The 20291-nt window shown below is 40.2% G+C and overlaps 1 protein-coding gene across 7 annotated transcripts in view; it reads left to right on the top strand.

Moving 5' to 3' along the window:
* Window positions 1–20291, top strand: part of gramd1ba (GRAM domain containing 1Ba) — a 562055-nt gene that overhangs the window by 252036 nt on the left and 289728 nt on the right. For all 7 annotated transcript variants that reach the window (XM_059639094.1, XM_059639090.1, XM_059639091.1 and 4 more), the window contains one exon: window positions 13602–13679. In XM_059639094.1, coding sequence (XP_059495077.1) covers window positions 13602–13679 — 78 coding nt within the window. The remainder of the gene's footprint in view (window positions 1–13601; window positions 13680–20291) is intronic.

A 20291-nucleotide genomic window follows, 5' to 3' on the forward strand; every position in this document is an offset into this window, starting at 1 on the left:
TAGAGTCTCTAGCTGTTACAGAGACAGTAGGAACTGCCGATGCTGGAGAATCTGAGATAACATGGTGTGAAGCTGGATGAAAACAGCGGGCCAAGCAGCATCAGAGGAGCAGAAAAGTTGATGTTTCGGGTCATTCAGAAGGGCCTTGACCCGAAACGTCAACTTTCCTGCTCCTCTGATGCTGCTTGGCCCACTGTGCTCATCCAGCTTCACACAGTGTTATCTTAGAGTCTCAAGCTCACTGCTGATTCCTTCAGCACTGCATCTGTAACCAGATCATGAGGCATACTCCTTGGGCAACGAACATATGCACAAACCGTCCACATGATCTTCAGTTTCTGTTAGCAAAGTTGTATGTCAACTACCTTATTTCCTTCATGCTGGGACAGATAAAACAAACTGTGCAAGGCAGCTCTGGGCTTCTCCAAGCACATGGCTGTGCTTTAAAGGTAGCATTGGCAGCAGAAATCCTGGGTGATCCCAATGGTAGCTCATGCTCCCAGTTGAGGTTGGTGGGAAAATATGACAAACAGGGTACCATTGAGGTATGGGCTGTTGTTAATGAGGTGAGTTTGGGAAGATGGGGTCAGAAAATTTGTCAAGGCTTGGGGAGCGAAATCTTCCATGAAACTTGCGAAAAATAAAATGTGGCCAATTTCTGCATTTCCAGCATCTTCTCAGGAAGTGTGTTCCCAATACTTGTGACACTCTATGTACTTCCTTAGCAATCTTTGGTCATTTAATTTAAGAACCATATATCTTGGCTCCCTTCGTGCAAGTTGTTTATGTAAACTGTAAGATCAATTGGTTTCATCAACAATCACTGACAGACTTTCCTTTTTATGAAAAAGGTAGTGCAACTGAAGTAGAGAATGCGTATATTTTAGTTAAAACAATTCAATTCAATAACAAGAAAGCAGTGACAGCTGATTTAAACAAATCCAATCAAGTTCCATTTTAGAGCAGTCTAGTCGCCCATTTGTTTTCAGCTATATCTCATTGTCATGGAATGTGAATGTTTCTACTTCCTGATATGAGAGATTATTTGCCAGTGAGCTTTTAAATTTTGTTCCTAATTGAAGTCTGTGTGCCATCTGTTGGTTACAAAAATATTTAAGAAAACAGAAATGTCAATAATAATGAAAAAATTGGTCTTTACACAGATGCTGCACTCTCCTAAGAGGGAAAATAAAATGCCAGCACATCCAAGTTCCTGTGTTTTAGACAGCAATGGGTGATCTCTTGACATCAATATACACTGAGAAAATACTATTGACAGTTTGCATAAAGAAGTTAAGCACATTTTTAAGTACTTGTTATTAACTTTACTATGCAGCTGACATGACAAAAATGAATCTGTATCAGGAATTGGATGTCAGAGACGTATCCTATCTCTTCAGAAGTTTTTATTTAAGGCTGAAAGCTGCAAGGAGATTTCTGCTTAACTTTCAATGAATACATTATTATACAATGTGCCATTATCATTGATTAAAGGAACAATTTCCTTGCATGGGGACTTTATAAAATTCTAAGAATACTTTACTTTTTTTTCTCTACAACACAGGTTAGTTTAAAAGGGTTGACATGTTTGTATTCCTTTAGAAAACGAGCACTTTGGGCTCGCAGTTATTTAAATGCACGACTTCCATGACGTTCAATTACCATCTTTCTTTGTTTTAAAAGGATCAGGAGGGCTGTGATTTAAAGTGATTTGCCAAAGAAGCAAATTGTGTGGATTGCAGACATCTTTTTCATACAGTGAGTTATTCATGTCTGGAATTCATTGCCTCAAACTGTTGTGGAGGCAGGCTTAATCAATGTACTTAAGAGGATATCAAATGATCTCAGGGGTATAGGAGAAATGTAGAAGACCACCAGTAAGTCAAGATGTTCATTCAGAGAGCCAATGCAGACATGATGCGCTGAATACAAGAACTGAAACTAGGATTAGGATAGGTCATTCAGTTCCTTCAGCTTACTCTGTCATCCAACATAACCATGGCCGATCCTCTACCTTAACACCATATTCCCACACTCTCTCCTTACTCGTTGACACCTTCAAGCTATTTCACTGTTAAGCTCATGCAGTGACTTGGCTTCCACAGCATTCTGCACTAGATCATTCCACAGGGTCTTCACCTTCTGAGTGAAGATATTTCCTTTTCTCAGTTCAAAGTGGCCTATCACCTAACCTGTGACAGTGGTTTCTTCATCTGGACTCTTCAGCCAGGAGAAACGTCATCCCTGCATCCAGTCTCTGCAGTACCCCCCTCATTCTTCTCATGTCCAATGAATGCAAGCCTAGTCAACCAGTCTCTCATACAAAAAAACCTGCCATTCCAGGAATTAGCCTGATGAACTCTTGCTGAACTCTGTCAATGGCAAGTAAATCACCTCCTCGGGTAAGAAAGCTAAAACTGCACACAGTAATCCAGTGTGGTCTTGCCAAGGCCCTGTACAGCAGGAGTAAGACTTACTTGCTCTGTATTTAAACCACTTTGCAATTTAGACCAATATACCATTTGCTGCATCTAATGCTTATTTTCAGTAACAAATATACAAGGATACCTAATTCTCTTTGTACATCAGCATTTTCTGATTTATGACCATGCAAATAAATCTCTGCCATTCCTCCTCTTAGCAAAGTGGATAACTTCACACTTATTCACATTACTGCATCTGCTATATGTTTGCCTACGCACTCAACTTATCTAAATTGTGCTGAACCACATCTACAGTCTCCTCCCTATTCCCACTCCCACCTGGTTTTGTGCCATTTGCAAACTTAAGAACATTTCATTTAATTTTTTCAGTTGTAGATATATATTGTGCCTAGCTTTTATACCCAAGCAGTGATCCCTGTGATACCCTATTCGTCACTGCCTACCTCTCCAAAAATTGCCATTTATTTTTACTGTTTCCTGTGTGTTAACTAATTCTCAGTCCCTGTCATTCTTATTTCATGAACACCAATTGCAAGTGATCTGCGTTTAGCACACTAATCTCTAATGTGGGACTTGCTCATAAGTTTTCTGAATGGCTGCCTTCTGTTCCATAATAATTCTTGAAGCAAGTTCAATTTATGTACTTTGCAGCTACACTGTGGTCTAGTCTGGCATTGCCATTATGATGACAACAGATGGAATCAATTTTTGACAAGTACCGTATCTATTTCTATCTACAGTACCCCAGAGCAAATCATTTTTTTCCGTGACAGTTACTCAAGTGCTATATCAGAAGAGCACAGTCTAATGCATCAGTGTGATTTATTTTCCCTTCTGTCCTGTGATTGTGGCCTGTGTAAAGTTGCAGGTTGATGTTAAATAATTGACCATTTGTACCAATGCAGCTTTGCCTTATCATTTTGCATTGCAAAGAACAATAAAAAGATTACTTCCATCCCGTTAATCTACTTGGATTCAAAAACACATCCTAAAAATGAAAGAAACAGTATCTTACCCAGTATAATATCTGGACTTTGGACTTTGGTTTACTATTCTATTTTGTACTGTAAAGTTGGATGTTTGGAAAATGTCCACCATTAGTTGGGATAATCTTGGGAATGTTGGGATTTCATGAATTAATTCAGAACAAAATTAGAACAGCAATTTCTTAAATTGCTCAGAACGACTACATAAATGTGCAGCATGGAAACAGACCATTTAGATCAGTAATTTGACCCACTGTTTACGCTACTTGTGAGTTATGTCCCAAATCTGTTCATTGATATTACATAATTTAATAATAATTGGGAAGGACAGTACACATTATTACTCTGAGGTTGTAGACTTGCTTGCCGAGCTGATGTGTTTGATTGCAGATGTCTCATCACCCTGCTAGGTAACTTCGTCAGTGTCCCGCTTGTTATTTATATGACTTGGTTTGCTGGAAACTGAAAAACAGAACTAGAAGTGGTGCCAACCAGCCCAGCACACCGAAGCAGAATAAATAACAATCGGGACAGAATACCAATGCTTCACCAGAGGCACACTGACGATGTTACCTAGTGGGGTGACAAAATGTCTGCAGTCAAACACACTGGCTCCGCGAGCAAGTCTACAACCTCATCCGCACCCCAAGCTTCAAATCTTCTCAAATTTTAAGCATCATTACTCTATTAACTGAATGGAGTGGACCTTGATTAACCTTTATGCGATTTTTTTTCATGTTATGTACCCTCCAGATTTCAATTAGTTTGCTTCAGTACTGATTTTACCCATTACTGGAAGTTAAATCTTTAATGTTTTAATTCGGCTTGCTGAAAGTATCCTTACTAATCTTGTTCAAAGTATTTTTACATTCATTAAATTCCTTTCAGAGCAATGTAGTGCCCCTCTTTAAATAAATTACCTTGAACATTGAGTATCTTAACAGCAATAGATGGTTTAAAATTAGTAACTCATCTAGTGGACCTGATGATATCCAGAATGTTTTACTATTGCTGTCAGAATAGTTTGAATTCCTATGTACATTAACATTCAGATTATTGTTTATACTATGCATTCACACTCCAAATATTTTGTGTTTATGCAAATCCAGAACTGCTTCGCCCTGATCCACAGCCTGGAGTATAAATCAGCTGACAAGGTCCAAATTAACTCTCTGCAGATTGAAGCCCCCTTCTGTCATTCAGTTGCTTATACATTATAACTGCTGTCTACAGTACAAAGTAAAACCACTTCTTTCACTGCCTAGTCATTGTGTGGATATATCTCTAGTTTATTTTTTATCTGTTGAAGTTTATGCTATGGGATTACTAAATGCAGTAGCAGCAATGTTATGTGGAGAAAAGGTTAATACAATGGTGGCATGGAAGCTTGGATTAGGATTTACTGTGCACATTATACTTCACAGAAATGACAACGTTTTGATGGCTTTGCAATGGTGGCCCCCAAAACTAACTAAGAGTGCATCAACAGCATTTGTACAGAAAGTCTTCTAAAGTGATGTTTTTATGACGCATAGGCTGATATTTTTTAAATTATTGGATTTTTTTGTAATACTGTACACTTTCAAAGGGTTTTGCATTAGTATAAATTTCTTCTCAACTGCGTACAGCTTTATGTTGCAGACATATATAAGCACAGCTAGAATCATTGCAAATATATGCAAAACCTGAATTTTTATCAGACTCTTAGTTGGTTTGCTGGCACACAACTCCACTCATTTTCAAAATGAATGCAACAAAAGCTAGTATCTGAACCTAGATAGTAGAAACTACAGATGCTGGAGAATCTGAGATAACAAGGTGTAGAGCTGGATGAACCCTGCTGTCCAAGCAGCATCAGAGGAGCAGGAAAGCTGATGTTTCGGGCCTAGACCCTCCTTCAGAAAAATCTTTGATTTTGTTTGATTTTCTGTCCATAATATCGCTACTGCCAAAATGTTCCCCAATTTATATGTCACTCTCTTTAAGAGATCATAAGTTAAATCCTCCCTTTCTAGATTACTTGTATACCCACTAAAATGGAGTCTTGTAATCCACAATAGGAATTCTATTCCCTTATCCCATTTGTAATTGCTTCTTGCTGACTAATTTTGGAGCTGTGGTGATGTTCCATTTTTCAAAAAGTTCCATTAATTTATTTCTCGCTTGAAATCCATTCCACTACTAGAATCCCTACAGTGTGGGAATAGGTCATTCAGACCGTCATGTCCGCACTGACCCTCCGCACAGCATCACACCCAGACCTACCCCATCCTTGTAACCCTGCATTCTTCAAGACTAATCCACCTGGTCTGGACACTATGGGCAATTTTACCACGGCCAAATCACCTGACATCTTTGAACTTTGGCAGGAAACCAATCTACCTGAATGAAACCCACACGTACATGGGAAGAATGTGCAAAGCCCACACAGACAGTTGCCTGAATTTGGAATTGAACCCAGGCCCCTGGCACTGAGGTAGCAGTGCTAACCACTGAACCACCATGCTAGGTGGCTTGTAAAGTACCTCCATTTGGATAAATCATTTTAAATTAAAAAAAATTCTGTCCACTATGTTTCTGTTTCTGTGTTATTGATGACAACACCAATTTCTCTACTATCATTATTTTCTGTCATAAATATAACTACTGCATGTCTGCTTCTATCTCCTCCATGTTTTTCTAAAAATGTTCCTGCAATGTTTAATTTCTGTTCCTGGCTTTTATGTAATGGTTTCTTAGGAGTCGTTGCTATATCTGGTTCTTTGTAACCTAATATTGCCTCTGGTTCCCATGATGGCCACTGTATTTTTTTTTGACTTTAGTTTCTATTTTTTGGTCATTTATATCATGAGTTGGGTTAGTCGATCCATGTGCGCTCCTTTCCTGTTGTGTTATGATCCGAGCTGATGTTTATTACTGGATATGTCAGATCTTTGACTTGATAGATCATATTTTGATTTGTTTCAATTTTAACAACGTGGTCTGTCCCTAGGACATGTACATTACAATGGAGTAGTTTTTGCTTTAATAATAAAACAAAAGTTTATTAACAAAAGGAATGAAATCAAAATGAAATAAGCCATCTACTTATTATACCAATTTAATGATTTTTAAACACACGGTAAAGGTGTTTTCCCACTAATTCCTAGACACTCCTTTGTAAATTGAAAGAAGGAACATTGATGTTACCTAGAATGGTGATGAAACGTCTGAAAACTAACCTTCCAGCTCAGTGAGCAAACTTACATCCAGAACCTCAACCTGAGCTACAAATCTTCTCAAAACTCGCAATCTCCAATATTTCCCTTGTGTCACAAAACAATCTATGGTATATGAAAAAAATCTATTAGTGTACACACAAACCTATCTTAAAAATGTTTTTAAAAATGCTGGTAAGTTAATTATTAACTTAAATACAGAAAACCTACAGGTTGCTATTTCTTAAATCAAAAATCCGTACTTAATATTAAACTATATTTAATTTTGTTTTTTCTAACTAAAGTTTACATTGTAACAGTTTGTATTTCAGCTTGTTTCATTTCTTGAAGGTTGACAGAATGAATATACTTGTTTAAAACCCTTTCCACTCCCATGTTTGCCCTTTCTGTTTGAATTCTGATCCCAGTTTGGTTCAGGTGAAACATGTTTCATCAATACAGCTTCTTTCAATCCCAGTATTAATACCAGTGTCCACTAAAAGGGATCTCTTATTCCCGTGTCAATCCTGTAGCAACGTTGACTTTTCTGATGTGTCTGAAATTACGCCAATTTGCACATGACTTGTTCAATAATCTGTAGACTGCCATCCATGAGAGCTTGCTTTTAAATTTTGCTGCAAACCCTGTCAGTAGAACACTTCTATTGTGTTGTTTGTTCTGTAGTGGTTGTTGATAACTGGATTTCCCCACCCCATTTCCATAATCGTTGACCCACTTGAATCGATAACATACGCTTCAGGAGTGTTTCTTGTGGCTGCAGAGGACAAGTACCAGCTCCTTAATTATCAAATCCCGTTGACTATCCAATTTCTTTTCCATTGTTTTTCTTGTTTAAAAACCACAGTTTCTTGGTACCCTGAGAAATACATTCTACCCTTCCTGAATCTGTGTCTTGCTCTGGGATATGATTGTGTTCTGTGAAACTATAAAGATTTGTGAAACTACTTCTTCCCTCCAATATGTTTTTTGGAGTTTTTGTAAGCTACCTTCTTGCAAAATGACTGTAAGCCAGAGTGGTTTAAGACAGTGACATTTCTAGTAGCTGTGGGATCTCAGGCATTGTCACGGTCCAAAAATTCCTATGTACTCTCCTGCCGTCTCTTTGATGTTCTCTATAATTCCTCTTGACCAGTTTCTCAACTCCTCCCTTGCTGCTGGGGACCTTTGAAATACATTCTACCCTTCCTGAATCTGTCTTGCGCTAGTCATGGCTGCATGATGCCATGATACCACCATGGGTCAAGGAAGAGAGGCAGGTTCGGAGAACTATCCCATCTCGTGTATTGATTGAACTCATTGTTGGTGTTGCTAAGGACCAGTGTCTAACCACTGAACTAAATGCTTCTCCTCGAATGGACTGTCTTTCTTAAAAAGAAATTACAGTTACCCACATTAAGGCAAAGAAATATGTACCACACACCAACATGCTGTGGTGTGACATCACTGGGTTGAGGAATTGTTTATCCCAGACAGCTGGACATTACTGGACAATCCTATGCCTTTTAGTGTGGTTTAGGTATCTGTGGTCTTCATTTTAGCCAACACTTTTTATACTATATAAAGTCTGTTTTAATTTATTTTATGCAGTAGTTTGCTCAAAATTCTCAAATGCTTCGGAATTTTAAATACTTCCTGCATCAAATTAACGCAATAAACTGCAACGTTAAAGATGTCAAGGAGCATCTTCTTTTCCCTCCTTCTGTACTAAATTTCAATTTGCACCCGAACAACTTAGTTAACTTAGATAGTAGGAACTGCTGCTGCCGGAGAATCTGAGATCACACGGTGTGAAGCTGGATGAATACAGCAGGCCGAGCAGGAAAGCTTGACGTTTCGGGTTGGGACCCTCCTTCAGAAATGGGGGAGGGGAAAGGGATTCTGAAATAAATAGGGAGATGGGGGAGGTGGATAGAAGATGGATAAAGGAGAAGATAGGGTGAGAGGAGACAGACAAGTCAAAGAGGCAGGGTTAGAGCCAGTGAAGGTGAATGTAGGTGGGGAGTTAGGGATTGATAGGTCAGTCCAGAGAGGATGGACAAGTCTGGGGGGTCGGGGTGAGGTTAGTTGGTAACGGATGGGGTGGGGCTTGAAGTGGGAGGAATGGTTAGGGAGGCGGGGACTAGCTGGGCTGGTTTTGCCATGTGCTCGGGGGAGGGGAGATTTTGAAGCTTGTGAAGTCCACATTGATACCAGTGGTCTGCAGAGTTCCCAAGCGAAATAGGAGGTGCTGTTCCTGCCTCTTTCAGGTGGCGTCATTGTGGAAATGCAGGAGGCTCAGGATGCACATGTCGTCCAAGGAATAGGGGGGGAATTGAAATGGATCGCAACTGGGAGGTGTAGTTGTTTGTTCCGAACAGAGCGTAGGTGTTCCGCAAAGTGGTCCCTAGGCTTCTGTTTGGTTTCCCTGATGTAGAGGAGGCCACAATGTGAACAGAGGAAACAGTATATAACATTGACAGATGTGCAGGTGAACATCTGTTTGATGTGAAAAGTCTTCCTAGGGCCTGGGATCGGGGTGACTGGGGAGATATAGGGGCAGGTGTAGCACTTGCTTTGGTTGCAGGGAAACGTGCCGGGGGTGGTGGGGCTGGAGGGGAGTTTGGAATGGACAAGGGAGTCATGGAGAGAGTGGTCCCTCCAGAAAGCACATAAGGGTGGGGAGAGAAAAATGTCTTTGGTGGTGGGGTCGGACTGCAGATGACGGAAATGTTGGAGGATGATGTGTTGGATTTGGAGGTTGGTGGGGTGGTATGTGAGGACTACGGGGATTCTGTTTTGGTTGTTTGGTGGGTGGGAGGTCACTACAACTTCCCTTCCACAGTGATCAAAAATGCCTTCGACCGTGTCTCCCGCATTTCCCGCAACTCATCCCTCACACCCGTATTCGCAATAATACCTAATACAGAAACCCCTCATCCTCACGTACAACACGAACAACCTCCAAATCCAGTGCATCATCCTCTGATGCTTCCGCCATCTGCAATCCGACCCTACCATCAAAGACGTTTTTCCCTCCTTACCCTTTTATGTGTTTTCTGGAGGGACCATTCTCTCCGTGACTCCCTTGTCCGCTCCACATTCCCCTCCAGCCCCACCATTCCTGGCACTTTTCCCTGCAAGTGAAGCAAGTCCTACAACTTGCTCAATACTCCCCCTCCCCTCCCCCCACCCCCACCCCCACGCCCAACCACAATCCCAGACTCCCACAGAATGTGGCCTGACCCACAGAGCTTAATGTTAGTCTTTTTTCTTAATGGTCTTATTTTATTACATTATTGCTTTCAATCAAAAATCGATGATGACTGAATCACTTCTCAGCCGTTGAAAGTGCTGATGAGCATAGTGCAAAATTACAGAATAATCAACAAGACATCCTAAAAATTGTTTTGTCCAGTTAAACACAATTAACATTCATCAGGTGTATTATCCATTCATGACCTAGATGATGCACATTAGCAGTGTTACACTCAGGCATTTTTTTTTAAACAATTGAGAAATGTCACCCAAGTATTAAGCACACCCAAATAAAGTGCACCAATTACTTTAAATGAGTGCAGTAATAACAACGGAATAATTCTGGTCATGTAAAGCAGATTTTGACCATTGTGAGGAATTATTCATTGAAATATTTATCACCTTAACAAGAATATGTTCTTTTGCCCTAGAAATCTGTCCAGAGGAGAATATGAAATTATGACTGAATGTACTTAATTGGAATTGGGTAGAGTGTAGATGGAGAATGGATAAATGTGTTTGCAAGTTAAAAGAAACCTATTCTAAAGTAAAGTTTAATTTGATGTTAGTTCAATTAATTACAATATTGAATTTAAAATCAAATGAACTTCCATATTTAAATCAGACGGGGAAAATCCTATAAATGCAGAGGACACTTGTTCATGACCAAGGCTGCCAACTAGTGGAAACTTCCATAATAACCACCTTCTCATCACAAATATGGCACTTACAGAAAAGTGACAATGCAATAAAGTTTAATTCACACAATTTGTACTAATAAATTTCAGCATCAATTTTGTATAAATGAAGATACTGTTCGTATAACATACAGTCATCCCTCCAGTTGGCCCAAACAAGCTGGACAGCGATATAGAGATAAGTGCATGAATAGGAAAGGTTTAGAGGAATGTGGGTCAGGAGCAGGCAGATGGGACTAGTTTAGATTGAGATTATGTTTGGCATGGACTTGTTGGACCAAAGGGTCTGTGCTCATGCTGCATAACTGAATTTTTGCAGCAAATGAAAAATGCTACCTATTAATTAGACTTGCATTTATTCACAGGCCTTCTGCGGGCATTTTCATGCAAACATGCATTTATCTGGGAGCTGAAGCAGTTGTCTTCCTTCACAGGAAATCTGGAATCAGCATAAGCTGGGCAAGGATCAATAAGTTTCTTGAAGCAGTCTCATTCAAGAATCCCAATTGTGTACACAATCTAACAGGGAATCAAAGCAAAATACTGGATAGTAGAAATCTGAAACAACAGAGTAACTCAGATCTGGTAGCGTCTGTGGAGAAAGAAACACAGTTAATGTTTCTAATCAAATCTAACCCTTGTTCAGAATTACCACTACATGGGAAGGCAAGTAGTGAAGATGGCACAACAATTTTGCAGAGAGACATAGATAGTTCAGTGAGTGGGCAAAAATACATGGAAGTTCAGCAGATAACAGGAGAGGCAAATAGAATAGTAGCCTTATTTTCAAACAGAATGGCACATAAAAATTAGCGTTAACTATTCCTAAAACAGGGGGTGGCACGGTGGCTCAGTGGTTAGCACTGCAGCCTCACAGCACCAGGGACCCGGGTTCAATTCTAACCTCTGTCTGTGTAGAGTTTGCACATTCTCCCCGTGTCTGCGTGGATTTCCTCCGGGTGCTCCATTTTCCTCCCACAGTCCAAAGATGTGCAGGCTAGGTGGATCGGCTATGCTAAATTGCCCGTAATTTTCAGGAGTGTGTGGGATATAGGGGGATGGGTCTGGGTGGGATGCTTCAAGGGGCGGTGTGGACTTGTTGGACCGAAGGGCCTGTTTCCACACTGTAGGGAATCTAATCTAAAAAAAACTATACAAGTCACTAGTTAGACCACAACTGGAGTACTTTGAACAGTTTTGGTCCCTTTCATCTAGGGTAAGATACATTGCCATTGGAAGCAGTCCAGAGAACGTTCTTTGGGTGATTCTGGGTATGGAGGGACTACCTTATGAGAAAAGGTTAGAGAAGGTTGGACCTATATTCATAAGATTTTAGAGGAATGAGAGGTGACCTTATTGAAGCATTTAAAAATCTTAGGGAACATGACAGGGTAGATGTGGAAACATTGTTTCCTCTTGTAGGGAAGTGCAGGACCAAGGGGCAAGACTTCAAAGTAATGGATGGCCCATTTAAGACTAAGATGAGGAAGGATTTGTTCTCTGAAGGTGTTGAATTCCTTTCTGTGGAGTCTTATGGAGCTGGATGATTTAAGCATATTCAAGGCAAGGAAGCAGAGTTGAATATTATCAGATCAGTTATGATCTCATGGAATGCGACGCAGAGTTGATGGGCTGAATGGCATAATTCTGCTCCTACAACTTGTAGTCTGAATTTGTGAGTGTGAAGGTATACTCCCTTTTGCCTGAATGAATACAACTGCACAAGCACTCCAGAAGCTCTGCCCTGTTCATAACAAAGCAAGATAACAAAGTGCGGAGCTGGATGAACACAGCAGGCCAAGCAGCATCTCAGGAGCACAAAAGCTGACGTTTCGGGCCTAGACCCATGATGAAGGGTCTAGGCCCAAAAGGTCAGCTTTTGTGTTCCTGAGATGCTGCTTGGCCTGCTGTGTTCATCCAGCTCCACACTTTGTTATCTTGGATTCTACAGCATCTGCAGTTCCCATTATCACTCAACAAAGCAATCTGCTTTATTCGCACCATATCTAACATTTTCAACATTCACTCTGTATCACTAATGAATGGGAGCAATAGTATTTACCATCTACATGACGCAGTGCAACAAGTCCTGTTGGATAGGATCTTCCAAGCCTGCGACCTCTACTACCTAGAAGGACAAAGGCAGCAAATACATAATGTTAACCATTGACCAACTTGTATTAGAACTGTATCACTATTCCTTCACTCGCTGGGTCAAAATCCTGGAACTCCTAATAGTATCATGAACGTACCTACACCACATGAACTGCAGTGGTTCAAGGTGATAGCTCGTCACCACCTTCTTAAGGGCAGTTAAGGATGGGCAATAAATGCTGATCTAGCCAGCAACACCCATACCTCTTGATTTTAAAAAATGGCATCTAGTATATTTTGTAGGTATCTAATAATCAAATGCTGAAAACTCATGCCACTTTATCTATTTGAATTTTGACTTTCTTGGTGAGATACTGGTAAAATAAATCTGTGGAGAAGCAGAACAGTGCAAACAATAATTTGCTGATTCTTTATCGAATTGTGCACGTGCAGTCATTGAAAGCTGCTTAATTAACAGCGAACATCAATGGATAGCCTTGTTGTCACTTTTGCTGTACACTCTTGACCTTCAGTTAACCTTTTCAATCATTCAAGAATGGCTAACAATTGGTAAATTGATTAGCAAACAAATGATTATATTAAAGCAGGGAATACAGATTTCCACCAAATTAGACCTCAGTATTGCCAAATATAAGGGATTCATGGTGCATTTCTGCAAGAAAGTATACAGTCATGTGAGGTAATAGTTGCAGGTGACACATATAAATAATTTGTAGTTCTGGTGGCAGAATTACTGATTTAACTGTTTTGCTCGAGATGCTGGGAGTTATATTTGACAGTTGTAGAAAAGAATTCGGTAGTCATGTGAAAACAAGTTTGACGAATAAAACCATAATAATACTAAACTTTAAATTCCTGTTACTTTGAATGTGTCCAAGCTAACGGCAGTTTTTTTTTAATCTTCAGCAGCCAGCAAAGCAGTCAACAAAGCAGCCATGATGATGACTCGTCTCGGTTCCTGACTCCGTACATACGAGAGGAAAGGTAACTGCTAGTTCAAGAGCAATGATTAATTTTAATTATGCTGACACGTGTGAACTCATTGGCCTCAGCAGGCAATTGCTGCATATTCTCTATGAAGAAGTTGATTCAATCTCTTAGTCAATCACTTGCTGTTACCACTTGATGGCAGTATTTGAATTGTATAGACCTTAGTGTCCACAATATCTCTTTATATTCTGTCATTTTTTGAATGCCAAAGGAAATGGGAGATTTGTTCTTGGTAAGGTCTTAATTTTCTGAAAACATTTTCCTGCTCTTATTTGTTGCATTCTTAAAAAAATAGTATTGCAGTATTCCTTCAGCAGTTTCTCTATAGACAATGAGTATGGGTTTATAAGTTACTCTTTGTTGGATAAATTCACCCAATTTGAATTTTGGCTCTGAAGTACAAGGAAGAATAAATACTCTGTTACTTTAGAATGATCAAAAACTTTGAAAGACTTACAATAAAACAAGCTGACAGATATATCAGCTATATGAAGGAAAGGTGTAGAATTGGGTGAGAAAGATAAACACATGCTTAATATTTGAATACTGGTATCAGAGATAATAGGAACTGCAAATGCTGGAGAATCCGATTTTACAAGGTGTAGAGCTGGATGAACACAGCAAGCCGAGCAGGAAAGCAGACGTTTCAGGTGGGCCTAGGCCCGAAATGCCAGCTTGCCTACTGTGTTCATCCAGCTCTACATCTTGTTATATTTGAAGACTTGTAATTTGCTTTGGTTTTCATTTAACACATCAGAAAGGACTTTGCCCCGACTGATTGTTGAATGGAGTTGTATAGTTTGATTTCACTTCACTTAAAAGTCACTGCTTACATGATAAACTTGTTAAATTTAACAAGTTTGTAAAGAGGTTCATTTCCTTACATGAACATTTTATGACATTAATCAATTATTCTCTAAATTTTAATGTAAACGCTTACTTGATTAGAAAGAAGAAGCTGTATTTTTGCAGGAGAAATACCAGTAAAGCTGACAGTGTTTAGAAAATTGAACTCAAAACGAATTACATAGCATTTAGGAGATGGCTGTGTAGTTTGATAAATTAGATGGAAAGGTATGATAGTAAGTGAGCAATGGCAAGGATTTAAAGACACATTTTGCGGTTTTCAACAGGTTTTCATTTAGGAAAAAATGCTCCATGGAAAAAGAGGTCCACTTGTGCTTACGATTTAAAAAATTAAACCAGTGTATTACATTAAAGGAAGGGACTTGCATGTGACCAAGAAAATCAGTTCTGAAACCATGAGAGGGAACAGAATTTTAGACAGCAGCCGAGATTCCCAAACTGATATGACTGAAATGTGTAAGTGATAATGAGAATTGCAGATGCTGGAGAATCCAAGATAACAAAGTGTGGAGCTGGATGAACACAGCAGGCCAAGCAGCATCTCAGGAGCACAAAAGCTGACGTTTCAGGCCTAGACCCTTCGTCAGAGAGGGGGATGGGGAGAGGGTTCTGGAATAAATAGGGAGAGAGGGGGAGGCGGACCGAAGATGGAGAGAAAAGAAGATAGGTAGAGAGGAGAGTATAGCTGGGGAGGTGGGGAAGGGATAGGTCAGTCCAGGGAAGATGGACAGGTCAAGGAGGCGGGATAAGGTAGTAGGTCGGAAATGGAGGTGCAGCTTGAGGTGGGAGGAAGGGATGGGTGAGAGGAAGAACAGGTTGGGGAGGCAGAGACAGGCTGGCCTGGTTTTGGGATGCAGTGGGGGGGAGGGGAAAAACTGGGCTGGTTTTGGGATGCAGTGGGGAGAGGGGACGAACTGGGCTTGTTTTGGGATGCAGTGGGAGAAGGGGAGATTTTGAAGCTTGTGAAGTCCACATTGATACCATTGGGCTGCAGTGTTCCCAATCGGAATATGAGTTGCTGTTCCTGCAACCTTCGGGTGGCATCATTGTGGCACTGCAGGAGGCCCATGATGGACATGCCGTCTGCAGAACGGGAGGGGGAGTTAAAATGGTTCGCGACTGGGAGGTGCAGTTGTTTATTGCGAACCGAGCAGAGGTGTTCTGCATGTGGTCCCCAAGCCTCCGCTTGGTTTCCCCACTGTAGAGGAAGCCACACCGGGTACAATGGATACAGTATACCACATTGGCAGATGTGCAGGTGAACATCTGCTTAATATGGAAAGTCATCTTGGGGCCTTGGATGGGGGTGAGGGAGGAGGTGTGGGGGCAAGTGTAGCACTTCCTGTGGTTGCAGGGGAAGGTGCCGGGTGTGGTGGGGTTGGAGGGGAGTGTGGAGCAGACGAGGGAATCACGGAGAGAGTGATCTCTCCGGGACGCAGACAAGGGTGGGGATGCATAAATGTCTTGGGTAGTGGGGTCAGATTGTAGATGACGGAGGTCATATAATTAGTATGTGAAATCCTTTTTACCAACTGTTGAAAAAGAGAGATAACTGAAAAGATCCAAATACACTTACAGCTACAGAATAATAGCAAGGGTTAGCACTGCTTTCTCACAGTGCCAGGGATCTGAATTCGATTCCACCCTCCGGAGACTGACTGTGACTGTCTGGAGTTTGCACATTCTCCCTGTGTCTGTGTGGTTTTCCGCTGGGTGCTCTGGCTTCCTCCCACAGTCCAAAGATGTGCAAGTTAGATAGATTGGCCATGTTAAATTATCCATATTATTAAGGGACATGTAGGTTAGGTGCGATAGGTATGGGAAATGCAGGGTTATAGGACTTGGGGAGGGGTTGGGTCTGTTTTTAGGAAGGTTGGTGTGGACTTGTTCAGCTGGATGGCCTGTTTCCACACTGTGGTGATTCTGTTCATAATTTTGATTATTTTGTTTCGTTGAGGGCTATACAATGTGAAATTAATCTATTCAGAATTTTAATTAGATGAGGCATTATAATCTACTTGAGGAAAATTCTAATAATGCAACCTTCCTTTGGCCTTTATGATTCAGATAGATGTCGAATGTTTGAGGTTAATTTTGAACTTGTACAGTTGTGTGTGCGTCAGTTGTTTTAATGGTACTGGTGTTTACTTCCCAAGAAAAGATGATAATTCAAATCAGAATGCTGTGCCCTCCTCTTGCCCCCATCTCCATGATCCAAAACTGCATGCCTGCATCTAAATGTTGGGACACCAAAACTGCCTTGGCAGTTAGGAGAGCTTTTTTTTAGTCTATAAGGTAACTGTCATTTCAATTACAGGAAAGCACTGAAATAAACATAATTTTGGTTTAAGTATTGTCGTGTACAGGCAGAGATGGAGGTCGAAGAAGGAAATTATGAGGTTGTATTGGGGAAGAGGTAAACTTTAAAGCCAGTATTTTTTTGTAGCCTGCTCAGTAGTCAATGCATAGTATTGGGAAATAGGTGATGAATAAGAAAAGGTTGAGAAAATATAATATTATTATAAATATCTTGTTACTTTACTATAGATGTAAATGTGTTTGGCTCTTCTCTGTTGTCTGCCTAATGTTAACACTGGTCAGAATTAATATGAAATCTTTGCATTTCTCAAAGTACTTGATGTTTCCAAGAACTAGCAACTTGAACATTGCAAATCTGTAGTATAACCACAGCATTACTTTAAATTGTTATTGTTAACATCCTACAATAATAATTTTAGTATTGGGTGGCTGAAACTTTGATCATTTTAAATGCTTATTAAATAACTGAGTAACAACATTATAGTTTCTTAGAATGTCTAATTTCAAACCCAAATTCTCAGTTCTAAAGTAATGTCATATCAATGTTCAGGAAAGTAGTGAATGAGCATAGAAAATATCTCACATTTCAATCAATGGCTAAACATCAACATTTCATAACTACTGCAACAGTATTTGGATTCTCTGCTGTTCAGGTGATAAATGTTCTGTCTACATTCAACAGCCCAGAACGTGCCTACATTAACTTAGAGGAACATTATTTGAAAAAAGTGTTCATTACACTATTGTTCCTCAATACTCATGCACAGTGTAATGACTTGAATCGTAATGGAAATTACATGTCACCACTGAATAATGCCACAATAAATGGAAAAATAAATAGAACTCAAAAAAAAGCCTAATACTTATTCATGAAGATTGTGTCTTTTGAGTCAAATAAATCCCACTTTTATTACTTTTCTAGCTTAGTCTGTGATACAGGTAAAAATAAGATAAATGGCGTTGTCAATATTTTCAAAATCTGCATAAAAATAAAATTTTGTAAGGTGACACTTTTTGAGAAGAACATATTTTGTTCCTAAAGTAGATTTTAATGTTTGTGTCTGCTGTTCATGTCAAATATCACAAAGTCATTTGCGTTCTTAAGCAAGAATAGTCAATCATGCACCAAACAAAAAGTTATCTGAATTCCAACTTACAGGATCTTATGGGATTAGAACAGGGTGGAGGGCTAAAATGTGTGGGAATTGACAGTACATTAGGCAGCTGGCTGCAACCTATCACATTCCACATCTAACTGCTTCTTGTTAGGCTCCCTTCAACAAAGACTGGTTGTCAAGTCTAATGTGTTGTTTGGTCAACTGACATCATATTAATGTAGCTTTTGGAAATTTCACTGTTGGTCTGTGTGTTTCCAAGTTCCCTGGAGCTCACTACTGAAAACAAGCTGAGCACACAACACCATTTGAGGGACCAAAGACAGATCTATTGGCTGGTTGCTTGATGTCAAAGAAGACCAGCTTAAAAAGTTGGCTGATGAAATAAGTACTTCAACCAATACATAGCACCTTCCAAACCTATAATACTTATAATTCCGAGAATGGCAGGGTCAGCGGATACATGGGAACACCGCCACCCCGAATTTCCCCTCCAAGTCATGCATCATCTTGACTTAGAACTGTTCCGTCAGTGTCACTGAGTCACAATCCTAGATTTCTCTTTGTAACACCACTGTAGATGTTCTTGCATCCTAAGGTCTCTAGCCCTTGAATAAAGCAGGTCACCATCAACTTAGCCAGGGCAACTAGCGATGGGCAGTAAGTGCTGGCAAATAATGACACCCCTGTTCGCATAGACTCATGGAGTCATGCAGCACGGAAACAGACCCTTCCATGCCAACAAATTTTATCAAACTAAGCTAGGTTCCAGTTGCCTACCTCTGGCCCATATCCCTCTGTTTCCTATTCATGTATCTATCCAGTTGTCTTCTCAATATTGTGACTGTACCTGCGTTCATCACTTCCCCTGGCCATTCCATGTACAATCACCCTCAGTGAGAAAACATTGCCCCTCAGGTCCCTTTAAAATCTTTCTCCTCTCACCTTAAATAATATACTTCCTGGAGTTGTAGGAGACGGTTTCAAATTTTGCGGATGACATCAAACTAAAAAGCACTTTGAGAAGAGAGCAGTGTAGAATTTCAAAAGAACATAGCCAATCACTCCACCAACTTGCAATGTGGCAGAGGAATTTTATCATTGAAAAGTTTGAGATGATGCATTTTGGTAGAAAGATCGTGGAAAGATGGTATACAATAAAGAGTTGTACTCTAAAGGGTGTGCAGGAGCAAAGGAACCCTTTGTACCTGTGCATAAGTGATTAAAGACAGTAGGACGGGTGAAGTGAGTGGTTAATAAAACATACAGTATCCTGAGCTTTATTAGTAGCTGTGTCAGGCAAAGGAAAAGGTTAGTGTTAGCAATTGGCTGGCTGGCTGATCTGGGATGCAGAGTGATGTCAACAGTGTGGGTTTAATTCCCACTCTGATTGAGGTTATCATGAATGTTCCACCTTCTCAACCTCGCCTGAGGTATGGTGATTTCTTAGGTTAAACCACTAGCAGTTGAAAGGAGATATGTATTCGAGGGAATTCTGGATGGTTGACCAGGACAGAACATTATAAGTAGAGATGTCTTAATCCTTGAGGACCATAGGACTAGACTGTCATTAGAGACAGAGAGACAACCAGTGGTAGTTTAAATTGAGAGTCACCACACCTCAGGCAAGTGATGAGCTTGAGAATATAGGACCTTCATGGTGACCTTAGCCAATGTGGGAATTAAATCCATGCATCACTCTGCATCACAAACCAGCCAACTCCGTTAATCTCCCCCATATGGTCAAGAAAGAGAGGGGTCAGATGTAAAGTAATTTTCAAAACAAGAAAATGTGGTGTGAGAGAGAGGCTTTTTGAGCAAATATGTCTGGAAAGCACTCCTTGGAAATGGAATTGAGGCAGGTTCACTCAGTATTCAAGAGACTGTTGAATGGTTATAGAACATAGAAAAGCACAGCATAGCCCAGGCCCTTCAGCCCACGATGTTGTGCCGTGGAATAATCCTAATCCAAAAATAAAATAATCTAACCTACATTCCCCTCAATTCACTGCTGTTATTTAAGTAGAAATTATGTATTGGATAGCAGAGAAAGAAAACCATGGTACTTGGCAATGATGCATGTTCAGAGAGCTATTGCAAATGCATTGGGCCGAATGGCCTTGTTCCGCACCATAGCAATCAATGCACTGTTGAGAGGAAGCTTTTGTCCTTAGAGCATAGTGCCTGATGTTTTGACAAGCCTACGGTAGTTTCAAATAGCATTGCTCGCTGCCTGTTATTCAACACAACACCAAAAAAAGGCTTATCCACAATTGTGTCAATAGGAAGCTGTGCTCAAAGGTAG

Source organism: Stegostoma tigrinum, chromosome 32 (assembly GCF_030684315.1).
Source record: "Stegostoma tigrinum isolate sSteTig4 chromosome 32, sSteTig4.hap1, whole genome shotgun sequence".
NCBI lineage: Eukaryota > Metazoa > Chordata > Chondrichthyes > Orectolobiformes > Stegostomatidae > Stegostoma > Stegostoma tigrinum.